This window comes from Bos indicus, chromosome X (assembly GCF_029378745.1).
Source record: "Bos indicus isolate NIAB-ARS_2022 breed Sahiwal x Tharparkar chromosome X, NIAB-ARS_B.indTharparkar_mat_pri_1.0, whole genome shotgun sequence".
NCBI classification, from domain to species: domain Eukaryota; kingdom Metazoa; phylum Chordata; class Mammalia; order Artiodactyla; family Bovidae; genus Bos; species Bos indicus.
The window spans coordinates 139805238-139828612 of NC_091789.1; the positions used below are offsets into that span (position 1 = coordinate 139805238).

Genomic DNA, 23375 nt, shown 5'->3' on the forward strand with positions numbered 1-23375 from the left:
TGGAAGCTTAGTATCGATTTTTTTTTTTAGCTGTGCTGTACAGCTTGTGATATCTTAGTTCCCTGACCAGGGATTGAACCCGGACCCTCAACAGTCAAAAGCACCAAGCCCTTGACCATTCAATCACCAGGGAATTCCCAATGTTGAATTTTTAGGTGCTGCTCTCCCCACCACCTCAACTATTTTAGTCCTATCTCCCCTAATGAAAGTCTGCAAACATACATTGTAACTCATTGTACAGAATCCAGATCTCCTCAAACCCGGTGCCAGAGCTTTGGGAGCAGAAAAAGATACTCAGAAATCCAGGAGTAACTCAGCCATGCTCACTGGAGAGACCCACACATGTACTTATCGTATACAGTTTGCTGTACCCTCCCGGAGCATATAAGGCAGAGGGGAGGCAGTGCCCTAGTCAGGAGCTGAGCCGTGTGGTGTTTGATGGTTCCCATCCCCGCTCATCTACAGGACAGCAGTGCCCTGCAAATAGCCTTGTCACCAGGCTCTTGACAGTGAGATGGGAATGAGAGCACAGGCCCTGTGGCAGCAGATCCCTGTGGCTAAGGATCGGCTTTCATATATGCCTGCCTCTGTCAGAGCGTGAAGGCAGATCTAGTGATGGGCATAGGAGTGGGCAGGATCTCAGAGATGGGCTGTGCTGGAAAAGCCTGCTGAAATAGGACAGCTCAAAGGATGGAACCAGGACTCATGTAAGGGGAAGATCAGGGACTGATTATTAGGAAAACGAAAGCAAAAAATGCAAAAGAGCTTGCAAAAAAGAGTAAGTGATGTCACTGAAAGTTCTGGAACACAAGATGAATTGGGGGACATCAGTAGCACCCTGGGCATTGGGCCCACCAAGCACACACAAGTCAGCGTTAAGCCTGTCATCTACACTAGCACTCCCAGTGATCCAAATAAAATGCACAAGCCCGGTTCACTCCTCTTTCACTACCTAGGATGCTTCAGTGGTGCCCACGTTCTCCACCTAAGTAGGGACCGTGGGTCTCCTCCGCCCTGCTACACCCACATCCATCCCCTCTATGGTCAGGACAGTACTTCCTGGTTGACAGTCCACAGTGGTAATTTCTCAGAATCCACGGACTACACCGAGCCTTCTTCCTACCTACTGCTTCCCTGCCCCACCACCCCAAGCTGCTGGCACTGTGAAAGCTTATACAAGGTTTCACAGAAACATGAAATGCCAGGTTTTAACATGTGGACCATCTTCGATATTTTAACTTCAGTTGGGGAGTTTTTCCCAAGGGGGAAGAAAGAGACAAAAACAGTTAAGTATTCACTAACAAATATGCACTTTGCCATCTTCCATGCAGCACACTGTAACTGCTACATCAACTGTCAAATGTACATCTGTCCACCTCCCAAGTTCAGTAGTTTGCCTTTTCCTTAACCTTGCCCTGTCTCAAAGGCTTTATATCCAAAGACAGCACAAAATCCCCCATCGGACCTGTAACCCTGGGGTCCCTGGTCCAGACAGGGACAGCGTGCCCCACTTCCCTCCTGCCTGCTCCCTTGGGGCTCTGCAGCTGCTTGCACCCTTCCTGCCACTGCAGTCGCCTGCTTTGCTCCTCAACTCTCACTTTCTCCGTTTCTCATCTTTGTGCAACACCAATCCGAGTGCCTTTTACTTTCTTAAAAGAATCAGACTTTCAGCTACCTTTTGCTGCAGCATGAAGAGCTCTTCCATCAGTGAGTTGTTGCTGTGACAGCCGAAGCTCTTAGTTGGGTCTTGTTCCTCCCCTTCTTGTCCCATTTCAGTTACTGGCCTTGCTCAGGGAGCCTCTGTTCACCAGGTCTTTTAAGTTACACTGTGAAGCTAGATTACTCCCCCTTCCATCAGCCTGTCTTTACACACACAAAAATATGGTCCTTGGATAAAAACTTTGCTGCCCAGCTCTAGACCTCTGAAATGCCAACTAACTGGAAAAAAGTTACTGAAAAGATGCTTCAAAGTTTGGGGAAATCACTAAGCTATTAGTTAAACCTATACAAGTATCAAAATTACATTTTGTAAATACCTACACACACTGTATGTAAGGGGCTGAATTGTGTCCCTCCAAAAATTCATATTCAACAAGCCTAACCGCCAGTCCCTCAGAATGTGACTATATTTGGAGACAGGGCCTTTTAAAAGGTAATTCAAGTTAAAATAAGCTCTTTATATGTAAAATAAACAAGGTCCTACTGTATAATACAGGGAAATCCAATCTCACTAGTAGTATTCTAAGAGGAGGAAATCTGGACACAGAGAGATGGGGTTGAGGAGGTAGGGAAAGAGTTGTATGCAGAGCAAAGGTCCTCTACAAGCCATGATGAGAGGACTCAGGAAAAACTAAACCTGTCAACACCTTGATTGTGGACTTCTAGCCTCCGGAACTATAAAAGAAATCCCCATCGTTTAAACCACCCAGTCCACGTGTTATGGCAGCCCTGGCAAACACAATATTCTTTCCTTATGTACTAAAAATCTACGTGGATATCCAAGAGACTGACACATGGCTGCCTGCACAAGCAGGAAATGGAGACATTGGTTCCTTATGCCTTCTACTTTTCAACCATGTGACTCTATCATCTATTCAAATAATAAACAACAAAAAATGTACTCCTAATATCCGTTGGTGACCAAGGTATAGGAAACGTTAATATCCTACTGCCAGCTAGCTAGCAGTCAAGAAGGGCTTGACTGTGAGACATCCATGTGGCAAATAAATGAGTTGGGTCTACTATAATGGAAATACATCCCGACAGATTAAGCGAAAAGGGCACGTCACCAAACAATGGGCAGGCATACTTGGTTTAAAATAACAAAGCAAGTCCCCTAGAGAAAAAAATAAAGGCAATATATAATATACACTAATTTGTTAGTAGTGGATGCCTATTTTTTGAGTGGAGGATGAGTTTGGAGAAGCAGAATTGATTATAAATAATAAAAACTAGAGCTCTCTCTTCATCAACCTGAGAACATAAAGAGATTTAATCTCCCCAAATTTAAAATGTGAAAATGTTTTGCTTACAGCCAAACTGTCTGCTGTGTTAGGAAGTTAAAGACTTTCAAAATCTTAGCTTACTGTAATGATATTCTTTGTCAGTGGTTCCCAAGCTATGGGGCCAGGGAGGGAAGTATCTCAGTCTAGCTGTTCCCAAAACATACTCCCCTGCCACAGGCCCACCCCCACAAAAGCATGTCCCTTGATCACCCACTGCTCTACAGGCCTGGGTGCTGTCTTCACTCACATGCAGCCCAGGCATCAGTGTGCCTCTGCAGGGCAGGATCAGCGTGAAGGACACAGCACTCACAAAAGACCATGATTTGCTTTATCAATAAGTCTGGTCATTGAAGCAGAGTTGACAAAAGATCTCCTTGCGACCAAATCACCACACAGTTCAGTGACACTGGATAAATACATGCCCAAATAAAGAGGTCTTTGTTTACCCTCACACCAAGTACCAACCAGAAGTAGGATTTCCTCCAAAAATGATAAAAGCTGGCTTCTGTGTTGAAGGGGGTGTGGCTCACGTGTGGCATTCACAAATGACAAGTGATTACTCGTGAGATCAATTCTGATACGCAGAGTGAAAAAACGAACATAAAGAGAAAGAAGTAGTAATCAAATCAAATAACCACAGTGCAAATGCATTCAATTTTAATCTTTAATAGCTAACATTATTGCTTTAGGACATGCTTTCCCTGAACCAGGAACAGAATGCTAATTACATAAAAATATACACATAGAAAAAGTAGTTCTCCATATTCCCAGGGAAAAGACAGTAACTTCTAGGATACTTAAGTGTTTTAATTATAAAGTCTTGGTCATTTCACTTATTAGCTCTGTAACATACATATTTAAATTAAACATTATTAGACAGCCGTTACAATGGGTACGTGTCAGGCGCCATTACTGAGTAAATGGATTCTCCCATGAGGGGATGTGTCGCTTCCCCCACCCACTGACAGGCAGCAGCACGGTTAATGGTTGAGTATGTGATGCGTTGCTGCACACGCGTACCCTCTTCTCCGCCCAGAGCCCATCTGCGCATGTGGGTGAGCTGGTCAGGTTGCACTGGCTACCTCTCTAACTTCCACAGCAAGACGAGCTGGGCTTGGGCTTCCGGTGCAGACGGACCGTGTCTGTCTGAATCAAGGGATCCGACCTATCCTCGGTAGCAAGCACTCTTCGAACTGCTTCCTCAAAGGCTGCGGCGACATTCGTGGCATCTTTTGCACTCGTTTCAAAGTAGGGATAGTCGCCGTTGTCCCGGCACCAGGCTTGGGCTTCTTCTGCAGACACTTGCCGCTCGCTGATGTCAACCTTGTTGCCCAGAATCACAAAAGGAAAGCTTTCGGGCTCTTTCACATCTGCGTAATATATGAATTCTTTCTTCCAGTTACTCAAATTCTGGAAGCTCTGAGAATCATCGACACTAAAGGTAAGCAGGCAACAGTCAGAACCTCTGTAGAATGGCGTCCTCAGGCTTCTGAAGCGCTCTTGACCAGCCGTGTCCCAGATCTGCATGGTGACAAAGTGTCCATCCACCTCCAAATCTTTATTTAAAAACTCCACACCTATTGTATGGAAGAGCTGGGCATCAAACTTATTAGTCACATATCTGTTCATTAGAGAACTCTTCCCAACACCACCATCTCCAAGGAGAATGACTTTGAAAAGCGATGATTTTCCTGCCATTATTAATCTCAAGATCTCTGACTGTGGAACCCTGTAAAACAGAAGAGTACCATTACATTCTGTTAGACTTGTACCTAGTTCCACGTGCCTCTCTGAACATCAGTGCTAAGGGAAAGAAAACGCAGGGAATACGTGACAGCAAGAGATGTCACCTATTGAGCTCTGCACCTCGCGCCAGGCACCATCGGACCATCACTCCCGACAACCACTGCTGAGGGCTCGTTCTTCCCCTTCCTCCGGTCACCCTTGACTGAGGCTGGCACTCAAAGCCGAGTCTAACCTCCAAACCATCCTCTCAGCTCACAACAAGCCCTGCCACCATTTGTTAGGCAGCAGGAGACTGAAGTGGGCACATTTCCAGAGCAACTACAAACCGCCCTCTGGTGGCATGGTGCCCGTGTTCACTGATGGCTTTCCTCTCAGGATTCTGGACAATCCCCTCTGTCTCTCTCCCAACACTATCAGCATAGGAGCTGGCAAGCAGGGAACAGGAGACAGAGTTCACTGATCTGGCTGTGAACAGACCAAAGCCAACCACTTGAGTCAAGGACTCTGTTCTCTTCACCGGGGATACTTAGTTCGCTAACATTAACGTCAGCACCAATGGAATTTTTATCATAATATAGTAACCTACCACATTCTACCCATAAGATTCGTTTGGGCAGCTCCAACACTTCTGAACAAATGGGAGCCTGGGCTGTCTGTTACTTGTATTTCGAGGGGGGATGCAATGAACCTTAAACCAAAATGTGGTATGGTGCCCATGCTTTAAGGGGAAGCCCTGGGGAAGGACTAGACTGCCCCGTACACCAGCCTGGGGAAGTGAGGAGGGCAAGGGTGGGGTGGCGTGGCATATGAAGATTCAGACACCTATTTACAGCCTGGTGGGAGCGTTGTTCTTATTTAAGGCTTCTATTTTAACTCTTTATTATGGAAAATGTCAAACATACACAATTTTGGAATAATGAGAATAATTAATGATACCGCACAGACCCTAAACCTAGTTTTGCCAATTATCAACTTACAGCAAATCCTGTGTGCTCCATAGTGTCCCGTTTTCCCTTCTCCCAAATTATTCTGAATCAAATTATAGCATGTAGTCTGTAAATATTTCAGTATAAAATGGCTTTTAAGATATGAAAATTTGTAAAAGCAGACAATCTTTAGTACCGTCTAACAGTACTCTCTGCAACAAAGGAGACATCCTCCATGTGGACTGTCGGATATGACAGCCACTAGCCACATGTGGCTATTGAGCACTGAACTTGTGCTCAAGTTCAACTTGGGAGAAAGGAAATGAATTTTAAATTTTCTATAGTCTTAACTAATTGGAATAGTCACATTTAAAGAGCAAACAGCTGTACTGGATAGCACAGCCCTACAGCAAAAATGGCAATTAACTTTCACATGCAAGTAGATAATGTGAATCCCTCAATGGGTAGGTAGCAAAGGCATGAACAATAACTGTTATATTGACTAGGATGATTCACTGCAGTAGGGACCTCCCTGGAGGTCCAGTGGTTAAGACTCCATGTTTTCACTGCAAGGGGCCCAGGTTCGATCCCTAGTTGGGGATCTAGTAAGATTCCACATGCTGAGCCATGTCACCCAAAAGAAAAAATAAATCATTGCAGTAAACAAACATTATCTGGCAATCTCCTGGTATACACAAGCATGACCCAGTATAACGTAATTGAACACTCCCCATAACCAGCAAGAATTCATCTTCCTACTACATGCTACCACACTATTCTTACAAACATGTAGCAACTTGCCCCTCTTATTGGCTCTCTGAAATTACTTGCTACAGTAATTACTACTATAATCTAAACAATTTAAATTGGTGAGGCAATCAGGGAGCATACTACCTGGAGACTTTTCAACCTCAGCACATGGCTCTGCCCACCGCCCAGGCTAAATTACTGTCAGAAAGGAAACTGAAACTATCTCAAACCCCTTCATTTCCTGACACAGTAACAGTGCACTAAATCGGTTCCTTTGTTTAATTCTTTGGAATCTTGCTTACATGACTTCAACCCAGAAAAAAAGAGTAGCAAAACCAAAAATGCAAACCAACTATTCTTACATAGGGAAAGTGAAAGTACTAGTCACTCAGTCCTGTTCGACTGTTTGCGACCCCAAGGACCATATCCCGCCAGGCTCCTCTGTCCATGGGATTCTCCAGGCAAGCATACAGAAGTGGGTTGCCATTTCCTCCTCCATGGGATCTTCCCAGCCCAGAGATCAAACCCGCGTCTCCTGCCACTCCTGCATTTCAGGCGGATTCCTGACAGATTCTTTACCACTGAGCTACTGGGGAAGCATCTGCTAATGCCCCCTCCTTAACATTCTTCAGTGGTCTTCCAGACTCAGGTCTAAGTCCAACTTCTAAGGCAAGACACCTGGTCCTGTTCCCCATTCTCAGCATCAGCCATCCAGAAATGCACTGTCAAGTGGAAGTGAAATTCAGATCCACGGGCTCAGCCCACATACTCACCTTTACCCTGGCCCACGCTGCTCTCCCTGCTGGCGACCCCACCCACTACATCTAAGTAACCTGGCCCTCAGAACGCTCTGTCATCCCTAACACTGTAAACTTTCCCCAGCAGCCCCTCATTTGAGGACTGTTCCTTTCCCAGGGTTTTCAAGATACATAAACAGGGACGTTTCATGTTGTGTTGTAAGGGTGTAAAAGACGTGCTCAATTCTAGTCTACCATTTACCCCAGGACTCTAGTTAAGTCTCTAGTTAAGTGTCTAGTTTGCTAGACACAAACTTCCACTGCACAGCATCAACTTGTTAGTATCTTTACATCACATTATAAACCAGACTGTGCAATCTAACAGCCTCCACCCAGATGAGAGGTTACATATCTACCGAATTAAGTCTTAGAAATTCCTTGAGATTTGTAATCATAACTTTTATCAGGATACTTTGATAGTTCTTTTCTTCTTGCATAATAATGTGGGATTTGGGATACGCTAGACTCACACACCAGGAAATAGGTACATTTTTTTACATTTCCCATATGTAATTTGGGGCCTCCCAGAGGGGAAGTGTGGTGGGCTGCCGTCTCTGGGGCTGCACAGAGTTGGACATGACTGAAGCGACTTGGCAGCAGCAGCAGCAGCAGCAGCAGCAATCCTATTTGGGAGTATGTTGGCATTTGCTCAGACAACTAATATAGACATGCACAACTCGCTCAGTCTAGCTGCAGCACTGAATACAGACACACATATGATAAAGATGATTATACAAACTATCTTATTTCCCACTTACATCTAACAAAAGTTAGCTTGATGCATTCTATCGTTAACATAACATAATTAGCTTATGAACATTAAAATTCTTCCCCTTTTCTTCTCTAAAAACAGAAAAATCCTTTGAAACCTCTTTAGTATAAGCTGAATGAATAAAGGTATCCTGCTATGTTCTTTTCAAGACTTACCTTAAAATGTAATATGAAGCCTTTTATACTTCAGTTTAGGATTGCCCAAAGGCAATAATTTTCACCCAAGCTAAAATATGACTTTCGCAATCAGCTAAACACTATAAAGAAATCTAAATAAGAAAAGCATAACACACAGGCCATAAATCTTACCTTAATTGTTCAGTTCAAGCATCATCATTATCTGCAAAGAAAAAAATGTGAAAGCTCACCTTAGCAATATACATTCAGTCTGTTTTCATAATTTTAAGAGTAAACACAATAATTAAAAAGTAAAAGAAATGTCCGACTTTTATTAGTAGCTAGATTCTTAGTTTATAACTGATTCATGTTAAGGTTTGACAGAAAACAACAAAATTCTGAAAACCAATTACCCTTCAATTAAAAAATAAATTAAAAAAAAAAAAAGGAAAACTGCACCTGCAAGCTGTCTATGAACTTTCTCAGCCTAAAAGTAGCCCTAGAATCAAATACACTTTGTTTTTTTTAAGAAGTACATGTCCCCATCCACCCTACTTTTCTAAGTATCCCATTCAGACAAATATAAAATCTGGTTAAGATGAAATGTAAAATATTTCATTTGTTGTTCAAATTCTGCCCAAATTTTGAGTGATTTAGAATAATCACATTCCAGAGAATACAATCAAGGCATCACCAACTCAATGGACAGGAGTTTGAGCAATCTCCGGGAGATAGCGAAGGACAGAGAAACCTGGCATGCTGCAGCCCATGGGGTCGCAAAGTCAGCTGAGCAACTGAACAATACCAACAAGGATAAAAGAAGGGCCACTCAAGGGACAGGCACCTAATGTGACACAGGAAAATCTGGGCTAAGGCAGCGCAGAATATCCTGAAGCTTCTTTCTGGGCAGCCAGAGCAGAGGGGAAACTTTGTGAGTTAACAAAAGCCACTGGCAGAAAGGAGAACTGGCTCCCTGTGCCAAAGCCCAAGAGCCCGTACCCACGGCCAAGCTCTTGGACACCCTGCAGCTTGGGGACTCTGGCAACAGCAGGACCTACCGGAGGGCTGAGGAAAGATTCACTGAGACACGGACACCAGGGAAAGCAGCTCACCACTGTGCCAGGCTCATGGCCTGAGCGCAGACAGCTTCTGTGGAACAAACACATGAAGAAGCCTTTACTGATAGTTTCATGGAAACCAGACAGGATTCTTTCATGGCCATTTCTTCAGCCAAATTTCTAGAAGAGTCACAGGCAGAACAAATGAGAGGGCAATGCAGGCCGATATTAGAAAGCCAAAGGAGCCTAGTCCCACACACCAAATTCAGTGTGGAGGTTTCCTGGGCCAACCAGGCTGTGCTAAAGCACTAGCCTCTTTCCAACTAAACCAACAGTTTCAAACTCCTCTCCCTCCCTTTTTTAAAAGCAAAGGGCATTTCTGTGGGACTTAAATGAATTCAATTATAAATTCAATCAATGAAAAACACGATACCCTTCAAAATCTTGACATTTAGGAGTTAAGGACAAAACCACCACCACCCTCACAATTACTGAGCCCTTCAGGCCACTGACTTTGCATTTCTGCATCCACTCGCCACCAGCTACCCTAGGGATGAGGACTCTGACTCAGAGAGGTGACATTCCTTGCTGGCGGTCACACAGCTAGGAAAGGGGTGCAAGTGTCCACCCCAGGGGCCTCTGACCCTGACAAGTGGCTCTGACCACTGCACAGCTCCGGCTGGAGGAGGAAGGAACTGGGGCAGGCGGGGTATGACTGGAACCAGGACCGGGGTGCAAAGGCACCCACGTGGCCAGGGAGAGCCCAGGGCAGACCACCTGGAGCCAGCAGTGGGGGGCGCCGTGGCGAGGTGGAGCGAGGAACGAGCTGTGCGGCCACGGGACTTTACGGGCAGGCCACCAAAAGACTTCTGCCAATGCCCTCAGAGTGAGCCTACCCGCATCCCTGAGCAGATGCGGAGTCCAGAAAAGCATCTGTCTGCGATCACAAGAGCAGGCTATATGGGGAGGGCAGAAGGGAGGCCAGGGGCAGAGTGGTGGTGGCTCACTTACCATCCCTCTCCAACCACTGACGGTGTCAGCGTGCTCTGGGGTGGCTGGCCTCCTACTAGAGACTGCAGTAAGCTACTCACCCCAAACCCCTCCTCCCGCTCACCCATGGCCAGGCGGCTAGATCTCAGCTCCCTGGAAACCCTGCCCCCGCGCTCCTGGCACCCCCGCAGGCACCTCTGCATGCAGAGGCAATACTGAGATCAGAGTGCCTCCCAGGGCAACTTCACGTTTGTAAAGAGGCAAGATCTCAAAAAAGATTCAGTTAAGGGAAATGTCTTATACTATGATAAAAATGCCCAGATTTTTCCCTGAGCCATCCATTTTCTAAACTCTACACCAAAAATACATCCCCATACCATTCTAAAACTACTCGCCCTCAAAAAACAGCAAGGAGAAAAAAAACATTGCAAAAATGTTCCCAGTGGAGCAAATGGAAATGACCTAAATGCATAATTGGGGATGCTCTGCAGCCCTTGATTAGACTGGAGACACAGGTCTGTAGAAATGTATTAAGTAATAAATCCAAAGAATGTGTACACCGTGATGACACCATGTAAAAAATTCATAGGTTAACATGAAAGTCTGCAAGAAAATCTCAAACAATCAACACCAAGTCTTTAAAGTCCTGACTTGATTTCACACTCATACTCCTTTTTCAAATATCAAAAGTATTCTTTTAAAGCAAGAACAATCATTTATTTTGCTCTTGAATCTGCAATTTGGGCAGGGGTTGGCAAACTCAGAAGCATTTTTTAAAACTTCATTTTCACTTAAAGCCTAGCTTGACTGAATGCTGTAATTGAAACAGAAATAATTTTCTTTTAAATTTTCTTCAAATACTGCTACCCACCAGACCTTAAGGACAACTGCTTCCTAAATTTTTCTATAACTCAGATTATATTAAAAATAATTCAACATGAAACCCAAAACACAAGCAACAGAAGAAAAAATAGGTCAAATGAACTTCATCAGAATCTAAAACTTTTGTGTTTCAAAGGGCACTATCAAGAAAGTGAAGACAATCCACAGGATGGGAGAAAATACTTGAAAATCATTTATCTGATAAAGGACCAGTATCCAGGAACTCTTAAAATAATAATTTAAAAAGCAATTTAAAAATGGACAAAAATGGTCAATATCATTAGCCAGGAATGAAATGCAAATGAAAACTATAATGAGATACCTCTTCACACCCAAAAGGCAGACAATAACAAGTGTTGCTGAGGATGTGAGAAAACTAGACCTGTCATACACTGCTGGTGGGAAGGCAGAATGGTGCAATGATAATGAAAACAATCTGCGGTTCCCCAAAACGGTAAACACAGAATTACCATCAGTTCAGTTCAGTTCAGTTCAGCTGTTGTGTCAGACTCTTTGCGACCCCATGGACTGCAGTACTCTCCTACGTATGTACTCAAGAGAAATAAAAACACATCCACACAAAAACTTGTACATGAATAGTGTTAGTGTTAGTCGCTCAGTCGTGCCCGACTCTTTGCGACCCCATGGACTGCAGTCCACCAGGCTCCTCTGTCCGTGAGATTTTCCAGGCAAGGATACTGGAGTGGGTTGCCATTTCCTTCTCCAGGGGATCTTCCCAACCCAGGGATTGAACCCGGGCCTCCTGCACTGCAGGCAGATTCTTTACCGACTGATCTACAAGGGAAGCCATGTACATGAAGAGCATAGTATTAATCATAATAGCCAAACCATGGAAACAGCACAATGTGCATCAACTGATGAATAATAAAAATGTGGCCTCTCCATACAATGGAAGATTAATCAGTCACAGGAAAGAATGAAGTTCTGATACATGCAACTACATGGATGAACCTCAAAAACATGATAATTTAAGGAAGCCACACACAAAAGGCCATACATTATACCATTTACATGAAATGTTCAAAATAGGCAAATCCACAGAGACAGAAAGTAAATTTGTGTTCCAGGGAACGGGGAGTGACTGCTAATGGGCACAGGTTTCTTTTTGTGTGTGTGTGGGGAGAAGGTATATGACAAAAATACTCCAGAATTAGTGGTGATGATTGCATAATTCAGTGTCTATACTAAAAACAACTGAACTGTACACATTAAAAAGGTAAGCTTTATTGTATGTGAATTATAACTAAATAATCTAGACATATTTTTATTGATACACACACACACACACTCAGCCTGAGAATTAGCAATAAGACCCTAATTTATATGTGCCACAAATGATCTCCTTGTCCCTTCAGCAGTATCCTTTTCAATAAGCAGTTACACACACAGTAAATACTCCGTCAGGATTACAAGATCACGTGCTGGCAACAATGAAGGTTAACTATGGTGCACACTCATCTGAATGGGAAGTTGGTTAAGTAGGTTACTGGCAGGAAAGAAAATGAACTATGTTTTCAACAGATACCTCAAAACTAAAGATAAAAAGAGAGCATTGAATGCCAGCCCTTTGCTTTTTATAACACTCTTTTCCAACTTTTCAATCGTGCACTTTTATCTTGCACTATCAATTGTTTACGGATAGTGTAGAGGAGCCTTTTCTCTGGTCTCTATCTCCATGCTCGCTTCCAAAGCTGATTATTACAACAAACCAAGGGGGGAGTCAAATCCAAGCATGGAGAATATATATCTCAAACAGAAATGTTTGTGTGGATTAAAGGTAGACCCTTTTTATTGGTCATGGACCTAACTGCTTCCATCCGTACACATAACAAAACCCAATTCTTTGTTTATTACTTTTATTATATAGGATTTTGAGCACGGCATTCAAAGAGCTCTCCAACCTCACATACCTACCTGCTTGTCCCAATTATAACCCTACAGGTCACCACTCCCAAACCTATCAGGCATTTACTGTCCAGCCTTTGCTCAGGCCCTTATCTTGCACTAGGAGTTCCCTCCCCACATCTTGACAGCTATGAAAATCCTAGTTATCTACAGGCCCACTTTTGCCACGTCCCTCACAACCTAATCTTTCTCTTCATTTTCATCATCATTCCACTTCTATTACAGCTCTCATTCACTTATAGTTTCCTAATTACACTGTCAGCTCCCTGGAGGGACACACAACACCTAATGCCACCCGTTCACAGGCCCTTTTTTGGGTCTGCAACATCTAGTACACAGCTTTCCACACGCTGAGGTATCAAATGAATGCTAAATTGAGAACCATGAGTAAACTACTTCCTCCTTCATTCTTGCTATTCTTTTTTTTTTTTTTTCATTCTTGCTATTCTATTCTTATTTTTCTATTTGTACTTTCCGTACTTGCAGTTTTTTCTCTATTCAATCAGTTCTTCCCCCATTCTGTTTTTGAGGTCTATTAAAATATGTGGGAGAAGACAAAAAAAAATTTGATTCTTACTTGAAACTCAAATGAGAAAACCACTTTAAAATAAGTACTCTGGAATGCAGCAGGAAATGCTGAAGACCCACATTCCTGTTAACAAGCTGCCGAAAGGATGCTAGGTTTATAAACGGCTTCCTCAAATTCTCAGGTTTTCAAATCTGAAACCCCTTGACTAACTCTCATTTCCAAAAATTTAAACTGAATTTATCACTCATGACTTAAATTTAGGAACAGATCTTTTTTTTTCTTCTTTTCAAAATCACATGTTTCTTTTGCACTCACTCTTAAATGTCCCCGTTAGAGGCACGCCACTTTATTTCATATCACAGCTTGAGAAACTGAGGCTCAAAGAAACTAACCAAGGCCACAAAAGCATGGTTAATCCCTCCATCGTTTCTATTTTCACCTAGGCTGTATTTATTTCCTTATCTCTCAATACAGGTGTGTCTCGCTTAACAGCCTCTTAGCTCCACTCTTTTATTTCCGGTCTTCCTGGGTGTCTTGCTGAACAAGGCATGTCAAGGAAGTCATTAAGTATAATAATGGGCACTATCTCTACAGCAAGAAGTGGAGCATAACAAAATGAATTAAGCAAATAGCACAGGCACAGACCAACTTGGAAGGCACAACTTGCCACATGAAAACACGTTATCTAGGTGACCACTGAGCCTTGCCTCAGAGACTGCTAGAGAAGGAAAAAACTGTACAAATCAAACCACGCTATATCACGAAGTCAGAGCAGCTCATCCTACTTAAAGAAGTCGTTCCATGAGTGCTCTTTTATGAAGATCAGGCATCTAGTAGAAATATAAACTCTCAGTTTTGCTTAAAACAAGGCACCTTTGTAGTTAGATATACTAACTAATCATTAACAGTGGTGGAGTGAGTAGGTAGGGAGAAGAGAGGAGAAAAAAATACATTTGGTTAAGGAACTCAATTTTCTTAAATTATCCTGAAAATAGAGAGCAGTGTGCTCCAACACAACTTTCTGTGATGAAGAAAATGTTCTTATGTCCAATATAGTAGTCACAAACCACATACAGCTACTGAGCGCTTGAAATGTGGCTGGTCCAACTGAGGAAGTGAAGTGTTAATCTCATTTCAATTCGGTTACATTTAAGTTGCTACACGAGTACTGCATTGGAAAGTACAGGCATGGAGTGTGCTTAACTGCGAGTCCATGAAAGAGCTGCAGGGGGAAAATGCACCTTCTAGAATCATAGGTGAGACAAGGGTGAGTGAATGGATGGAACTGTGCTTGAGCCTTCCTCTGGAAAGAGTCAAAAAGGTTTCATCAGATTCTTAATGGAGTATGCACCTCAAGAAATGATCAATTAAATATATTTTTTTTAAAAAAGAAGTGATCAATAAGCGTCTGCAACATTTGTATATTTCGTGTGATTAATTTGTGTAGTTCATAAGACCCTCAAGACTTTTACCTTTACTTGCCATTACTGTTTCGAGGTTCTCTCCCTTACCCATAAGACTTCATTAATATTACACTTGGACCATGAACTGTGACAGTTCAATCAAGAGACTTATTCACAGGAAACTGCTAATCCTGTGAGGAAAACATTTTGTTCTTCGTTTTATTTAATGAAGTCCTCAAAAGGAACAAGCATAAATTTACCTGTAACGAAGACACCTGAAAAATGCACTTGAAATGCTTGACAGAAAAGAGTGGGGATAGTTTTAAGGCTGCACTTTGGAGGACAAAATTAAAATGCAAACAAATGAATAAAAGTCACAAAATAGGAATACTACACTATGAAGTAGAGCAGGGTATTTCAGGAAGAAGACTGCATTGTGAAAGAAAGGAATGTGAATGTGCATGTTAGAAAAATATATTAAGAGCAACGAAACACAAACTGAACATGATCTGCGATGATCTGCTGTAACTTAAGGGAACCCTGCTTCTGACTCGTCTCTTCAAGTTAGGTAAGAAACCTGCTTGCTATCTTTAATTTGAAGCAGAAAGGGGTGAGGGCTGGAGAAACTTCCATGTAAGCTCAAGGAAGAGTCAGTATAGCAACACTCCCCACAAGGCATGAGGCCACAGCAAGGTAGAACTTTTTGGCTGTTAGAGAAATGAAGTAAGAGGGGTGGAATTTCCCAAGAAGATCTATTTCAAGAGAACAGCTGTATATCCAGCATATAGGACTGAACTAGATTAGAGATTCCCATTCTGCTGGGAAACCGTCACCAGGTCAAAATGAGAAGAAACATCAGAGTGCTGCAGGGAGCCTTCTAGAAAGTTCACCACACATCTCCATCACTGATGCTGTAGTCTTCAGTACCCCACCAAGGTACTGAAGCTGACTTGGCTTACAAAAACCTTCCCGAGCCCAGACTTACTCCGTCATCATGACACACTTCGCTCTGTGCCTGATCAACTCTGCACCTGCTCACTGAATGGAGGTTCTCAACCTCTCTATCCCCCCGAGCATCAGCAGAAGTCATGGGAGACTTCCCAAAGGCCAATCCAAGGGCTTCTCTTCAGTCCCCATCTAAAACCCCTAAGGCACACGCAGCCCTAAAGCAATTGAAGAAAAAAGTGTCCCCTGAGGACTTCCCCGTGTACGCTTCTACAAACACACCTCCTGGTTGACCAGTGTCTTCACGAGAGACCCACCCAGTGGACAGTGAATTCTAAGATGGATCAATTTGTCTGAATGTATTACCTGGCATCAAAGCTCAAAGGAGTACCCTTCTGAGGGCATTTGTTTTAAAACAAGTAAGATAATGGAGGCCCAAATGGGAAAGGGTCTTCCAAGTACCACACCTCTAACTAGAGGCATCAGTGGGACCTTCAAGTCTTAGCCAGGACTCAGTCACCAGTACTGTCTGTTAGGTCTAATGGCCTAGCAATGACCTTGAAAATGCTTCCTACTTCACTGTCCATAAAGCTACCCTGCCTTCTCTGCCCCTCACCCCATTAGCTTTCTGCAACCCAAATGGCTCCCTTTTCTAAGAGGCTCTTAGAGCATATATATCACCAGGTTGATGCCCTTGCTGTTGTTCAGTCACTAAGTCATGTCAGGCTCTGTGACCCAAGGACTGCAGCCTGCCAGGCTTCCCTGTCCTTCCCTCTCTCCCAGAGTTTGCTCACTCATGTCCGTTGTGTCAATGATGCCTTTACCTCTTCCCAAACCATATCTTCCTGGGATATAAAAACCTAGTGATTCCTAAAGCCCACCTCCACCCTTCTGCCCCTTGGGCGCCAGATAAGAATTCCAACCCCTTTTATAATACAGTCATCTGATGAATTCAGATGGCAGTTCAAATTCGACAGATATAAAAACCAAGCTAATTATTTTCCCCATTTTCAAAATCTCTTTCTTCTGTCTTACCCATTTCACCCACACAAGAAACGTGTCCAGTTCACTCCCTGCTTACTGCCACCATCTTGTTTGCTCAAATAACAAATGCTATGACTACAATAACATCAGCCGCCACTGTTCTCTGAGTGTCTACTAGGTACCTGGCGCAGAGCACCTTGAAGTCACCTGCAACGCAGATGCTACCACCCATGCTTTATGGATCAATAAACCAAGTTCATAAAGATTGAATAACTTCCCCCTGGTATAATTGAACAGGGCAGGTCAAACACGTGTGACCTTCACTCCCATCAAAAGAAAAGAAAAGTCAAAAAAATATACAAAGCCAAAAAGGACAACAAGAGAACAACTGTAGTGAGAGACAGCAACAAAACCAGGAAGACGGAAAGTCAAGTGACAAACTGAAGAGCCAGGAAACCTACCTGGGGAGAAACAGCTGTCAAGGAGAAATCGGCCCCGAGGGCATGGGGCGCATCTCAGCAAAGACGCATACAGGCTGGCTGGGTAGAAAGCACAAGGGGAAACCCCATGACACCCCCTCGGCAACCAGGGGCCCCCTCCCTACCAGCAGACCTACTTCCTAATAAACTGTTCGCAGCAGGAGTTGGGACTGGAACTCTCCAGATGATGAGGGAGGGGACAGCAAGCGACAGTGCGTGCAGGGAACTGGGCAGGGCAGGTTATATGACATTTCAGAGGGCGTCACAGAGGTGCTGGCAGTCTGCAGGATGCTTCACAACCGGCGCTCAAAAGGGAGTTCATGAGTTCACGGTAGATCACACCACATTCCTTTCTATGACATCGTATCTTTGGGAGGCGGGCTTCCCTGGGGCTAGTATGATAAAAATCAGGTGCTGCACAAATATTAATGCGGAACAGGGTAAGAGGGTAGCAGCTGTTTGTTCCCAAACATTCTGAAATGTTACTGAAGAGTACTGGAACTCATTCTAGAAATGCTTTGTATTTACCAACACGTGGCCTTCCAGCAGCTCTTCTGTTCTGACTTCCAACGAAACCACAGACGTATGTTCAGGTGCGTCCACCTAATCACTGCTCTGATTACATACCCCAGCGCAAGACTGCGCCCACGAGAGTGGTCACCTAGCCGCATGCCGCACTCCAGGGAGTTCTGATATTTGCAAACCTGTTAAAGCAGTCAAACCCTCCATTATCTGTGATATGCTTCTACAGAGCAAGTGCCAGGAAGAGAAATCTGTAAGGCGCTTTTTCAGACTTCTCCAACACTGACAAATACAGCCCCTCTCACAAGAATGAACCCTCTGGAGACGACCTTAGCCTCTGTTCCCCCAAAACCTAACCCAGTTCACAAGAACCTGGGATGAAAATGGTTCAGCCCACACAGACCCAGCAGTCAGTTCACTGGATGCCGTGCTCTGCTCTCCTTCACTCCTGGATAATGAATGTGGCCACGGGATGAATGTAGCAAGCTGTTCCATACTGTTTCTCCATCCCCCTCTAACAATAGCAGACACTGGGAAGGCATCAGGCCGTGGACACAAGTGGGGCCTGTGTTCTGAGTCCCTGCACTGCAACGAGCAGGTTGAGGGCAGCCAGTTTGGTGAACCTCCATGGCCTGTCTTGCTCCATTCTGTATTTCTTCCCAGACACAGGGCTGGCTCTCCCCAGCCCACGCTGATCTAGCTGCGACCTCACCTACATGCGCTCACCACTCGTCATCCTCTCTATGTTCGTGATAAGCACCAGCATGCCCTACTCTGCACCCGGCATGGTAAAAAATTAACAGAAGGTAATGGAAGAACCCAGGATGTGCAAACACCCGGAGCTCACCTTCACAACACGTGCTATGCCAAGAGTCACGCTGGGGAAGTTCTCTCCAGAGCAGAGGCACCCCCAGCCTCCCTGGCAAGCTCCAACCTCCCCTCCCCAACACAGGGCAGCCAGGCCCCCCTCACCTACACACCTGGGTCCCCCAGCTCTCCTCCAGAAGGAACCTTGACCTTTCATCTGCATCACAGCTCTCCAAACGCCCTGGGGCCTTTTGTGAGTTTACCAACCCCCTCAAAAAAAAAATTCTTAATACATGTTCTGTTGATGATCTACTTAGTCACAGGCTCTATTTTCTTTTCCTTGGTTTTGATTAACAAATTTATTACCAAGCTACCTTTCAAGTGAGACCTGTTTCTCACACACACAGACACACACACACTTTTCCATTTGGCTTATTTCCTTCTGTTGCTTCACCAGCTTGCCTGAGGCAGAACTCCAGGCAGCCCTCCTTTTACTGTGCTTCACAGTTATTAGGGGCTTTTTACAAACTGAAGGTTTCTGGCACTCTGCATGAAGCAAGTTTATGAGTGCCATTTTCCAACAGTATTTGCTCACTGCTTGTCTCTGCATCACGTTTTCATAATTCTTGCATTATTTTAAATTTGTTCATTATTATTATATTTGTTACCGTGATCTGTGATCAGTGATATCAGCAGTGCAAAAAGATTACAACTCACTGAAGGCTCAGACGATGGCCAACAATTTTCAGCCACAAAGTATTTTTTAATTAAAGTGTGTATGTTGGTTTTTTTAGGCATAACACACAGGTATGGTATAAACGTCTTGTAACTTTCATAAGCAGTGAAAAACCAAAACCTTTGGTCTGAAACCAAATCCAAAATATCTCCGAGGTATATCTGTACTTGGAAGCCAATAATTTGATGTCTTTACTTGGTGTCATAGATCCACAAAGGCATTACAAAGTACAACCAGCTCAATGTTACAAAGAAATGTGGTGACCTAACTTGGCCAGAGCAGCAAACCAAGTGCACATGGAGCAAGACTCCCCAGAGCAGGGGGTGCTCCTCCTGCACCATTCTCTTGATTCTCCCCAGGATAAAACCCCTGCAGTAGTAACAGAGCACACATCCCTTTGGTAGACTGCACTTGATAGCAATCATTTTCAGGTGTATAATTCAGCATCCCCTCTACCCCACAGCAGACAACTCCTGATACAAGGCAGAAAAATCTATTCATTGGCAATGAACACACTCAGTGTCCATCAGCACAAGGCAAAAAGCAAAGCTCCTCACAAAAGATGCCATGTTGACCAAATGAATAACACTCTCACAGCAATTCCTAAATAGAACCAATCTTTTTTTTTTTTTTTTCTGGCCACGCTGCAGAGCTTTCAGGATCTCAGTTTCCCCAACCAGCAACTGAACCCAGGCCACGGCAGTGAAGGCCCCAAGTCTTAATATGCCACCAGGGAACTTTCAGGGCCAAGCCTTTAGGACTCCTCTCACTCACAAAGTTCACCTAGGAGTTACATCTGCCACCAGAATGAAGCAGTACATGGACTGAAGGGGCTAGTTTTAGGCATGATGAAAACATGCTGGAAAAAGTCAGGAAAGAATGCAAAAATCAATTAAAAATTTTTATTGCTTATTTTTTGAATTCATTGATAAAATCCATGCAGAATTATTGTCCACTGAAGCTAATTTAAGGAAGAATTTTATACTCAACAAGAATGGCTTCTCGATTTGTTTCTTGTAAATATTCACAAGTGTTCAACTTACAAAGTTATCAAAACCACATCAACCAGGGCTTGGGATTAACATACACACGCTACTATATATAAAACAGATAATCAACAAGGTCCAACTGAGTAGCACAGAGGATTCTACTCAATATTCTGTAATAACCTATATGGGAAATGAATGTGAAAAAGAATGAATATGTATAACTGAGTCCCTATGCTACACACTGGAAACTAACACAACATTGTAAACCAACTATGTGGTAGCTGCTCAGTCGTGTCTGACTCTGTGACCCCATGGACTGTAGCCTGCCAGGCTCCTCTGTCCATGGAATTCTCCAGGCAAGAATACCGGAGTGAGTTGCCATGACCTCCTCCAATAAAATTGAACACAAAAAGAAAAACACATCAACCTTTCCCCATTTCACCTAAGTCCACACACAGTAAATACCATGAAACAGGTACCTATGAGCTGGTTTGCAAATGTTTTGTTTAAAAACACCTGGCCCACGACCTTGAGTAGGCTGGGTAATGAACTTTGTGGGAAGACAAAGTTAGATCCCAATCTCATGACTGTGATCAGACTGTACGCTTCAGGGAGGGGGGGACTCCCCACTGCCCTTGGTATCACTAGCACCTTTTTATCAGCAACCGAAGAGCTACTCAGAAAATGTTTGCTGACAATTCGAATACTGAAACCAAATTTCCTAAGTCAGCTTCAAAGGCCCCGAATGCCCCTCAAGTTCTCTCCAACACTTTTGCCAACGAAATAGAAAGGGGGAGCAGGGGGAGATTTCTGTTATCAGAAAATTTTTGGTCACTCTTATTCTATCAAATGAATGAATATGTCTCTCAGTCAAGGGAAATCTCTTCAAGTTCCCAAGTCCAGGAAGTTTCCTAAACAAGAACCAACAGCACATTTGAAGGACTTAGAGAAGCACTGACTGTGAGCTCTGGAGTTACATGGACTGACGTCAAGCGGGATTTCTCAACCCCAGCACAAGCAACATTTTGAGCTGGGCAACTCTCTGTGAGGAGCTGTCCTGTGCATTGTAGGATGTTGAGCAGCACCCCTGGTCTTTACTCAATAGATGCCTGCAGCACTCTCTCACATGTGTGAACCAAAAAGGCTGCAGAGGTTGTCAAATGCCACCCCTCACTAGCACTCTAAATTCACAGGGGCCTACTCGGAATCCTGGCTCTTATCTTCAGTCCTCCAGAGAACCACAGTCTAGATGGAAAAAGTGGCGGAGGAAGAAAAAATGGAAAGAGGAGAGCTTGGACAAGAGCGAACAGCACTGAAGTATTTCCTTAGTCTCCAAGAACTCGGCCAGGAGTCAAGGCCAACAGTGTTCTACTTAGTTTTCCTCAGTCTATTCTAACCTGACAAATGACAAACCAAAAATCTCTCCAACTCACAAAACTCTCCAAAGTAAATAAGTCAGCAAGCCAGAAGCTTTTTAGTATAAACTAGAGGAATTTACTATTAATACAATATCCACACACAAAAAACTGAAGACAACAGACGGCCACACCAGAGAAAAGAAAACAAAGAAAAAGAGAAACGAAAAACAGTCTCCTTAAAGGTCCGTGGCAGAAGAGTACTGAGCTTCCTTCATGTCTTGAGTTTTGTTCCACCGAAAAGTTTCTGAGATTACAGGCAATTTAGCGATTTTCCACTACAATTATGATGGCAGAGAAAGACAAGCACGAAAAATAATTTTTCATTAATTTTTTAAAAAGCAACCAAAATCTATTTTTATCAGGCCGCCGAAATCCTACATAAAGAGCGTGTTCACGTGACGATTTGGAAACTACCCGAAGTCATTCCTCAAAAGAACCCTGGTCACGGGATGTATCATCACTTGAAAAAAAAAAAAAAAAAAACCCAAACCCAACTGATACTCTTCGACTTAATTAAATCGGCACTTAAAATTTTCATCTTGTCTCTTTAAAAAACGAAGTTGGAAGAACGAGAAGAACGCCATTCGGAAACCTTGGCCAGAGTCTGCATCCGATAACGGCCCAAACCGCCTCCAGCCCCTAGGATTAGTTTTATATTTCCCCCCTCGTCTCCGGAGTGGTACTAACACCTCAGCAAACGTTCACCTGGGAAGCAGGTCAGAAGTCGCCAGTATCAAATCGTGAGCGCCTCTGCTTTCTGTGAGTCACGTCAGAGTGGGTTGCTTTGGGGTGCCTGGGTGGATTTCTCCGTGTATGCGTGTTTCCCTGCGGGTAGCATATGCCCTCTCCCGCCTAGGGGTTTGTGTGGCTGTGTCCCTCTCCCTGATCCCAGCTGCTAATGGATCTCTTTCCCCGTGTGCGTCTCCAGGACTTTTAGGTGTCTGTCTTGGGGCGTGTATCTCTCTCCCCGGGTGTGTAGGTGTGGGACCCCGTCTTTCCACCTGCGTCAGACACAGTAGGAGGCAAGGGTCTACAAGTCGTCCCTTCTCCCGGGGGGTGCGGAAAAATGACCCGCACTGGCCGCGCGCGCCCCCCGCCCCAGTGCCCGAAGCCCAGGCCGCACTCGCCGTCGGCGGGCTCCGCTCAGACCCTGACGCCCGCGCAGCTGGCCCCAACCCCCGCCCAGCCCCGAGGGGAGTCGGCGCCCCGCTCACCTCACGGCCACACGGAATAAGTTCGGGAGCTTCGGGCCGGTCCGTCCGGGGGCAGGGAAAAAAAGTGAAGAGGGTCGAGGAGCCAGCAGGCAGGAGACGTCGGCGGCACGGCGCGGGTCAGTCTGCGGTTGCCCCCGTCCTGCACGGAGGGAACAACATGGCGACGGGCCGGGGCGGGGCCCGGGAAAAGCGGGCGGGACCTAGTCGGCGGGGCGGGGCCCGGGGTGGCGGGAGCCCTGGGAAGGTGGGGCGGGGCCTGGTCGGCAGGAGCCCTGGGAAGTCGGGGCGGGGCCTGATTGGGGGAATCGGGGCGCGGGGCCTCGAGGTCGCCTCCGCCCTGCCCTCACCCACTCCTTGCCGATCCCCTCTAGCTGAATCACG

The 23375-nt window shown here is 44.6% G+C and overlaps 1 protein-coding gene across 2 annotated transcripts; it reads right to left on the minus strand.

Annotated features, from left to right (window-relative positions):
- Nucleotides 1-3655: 3655 nt before the first annotated feature.
- On the minus strand, nt 3656-23186 carry RAB9A (RAB9A, member RAS oncogene family). Of its 2 annotated transcripts, XM_070784673.1 has the most exons (4): nt 22995-23185; nt 9171-9261; nt 8305-8335; nt 3656-4734 (listed from the first exon to the last, which is right to left on the minus strand). In XM_070784673.1, the coding sequence occupies exon 4, from the start codon at nt 4701-4703 to the stop codon at nt 4092-4094; it is 612 nt and encodes a 203-aa protein (XP_070640774.1). In that variant the 5' UTR covers nt 4704-4734; nt 8305-8335; nt 9171-9261; nt 22995-23185; the 3' UTR covers nt 3656-4091. The 2 variants fall into 2 exon arrangements, with proteins under 2 accessions (XP_070640774.1, XP_070640775.1); XM_070784674.1 differs by lacking the exon at nt 9171-9261 and having other exon boundaries at nt 22995-23186.
- Between the last annotated feature and the right edge of the window lie 189 nt (nt 23187-23375).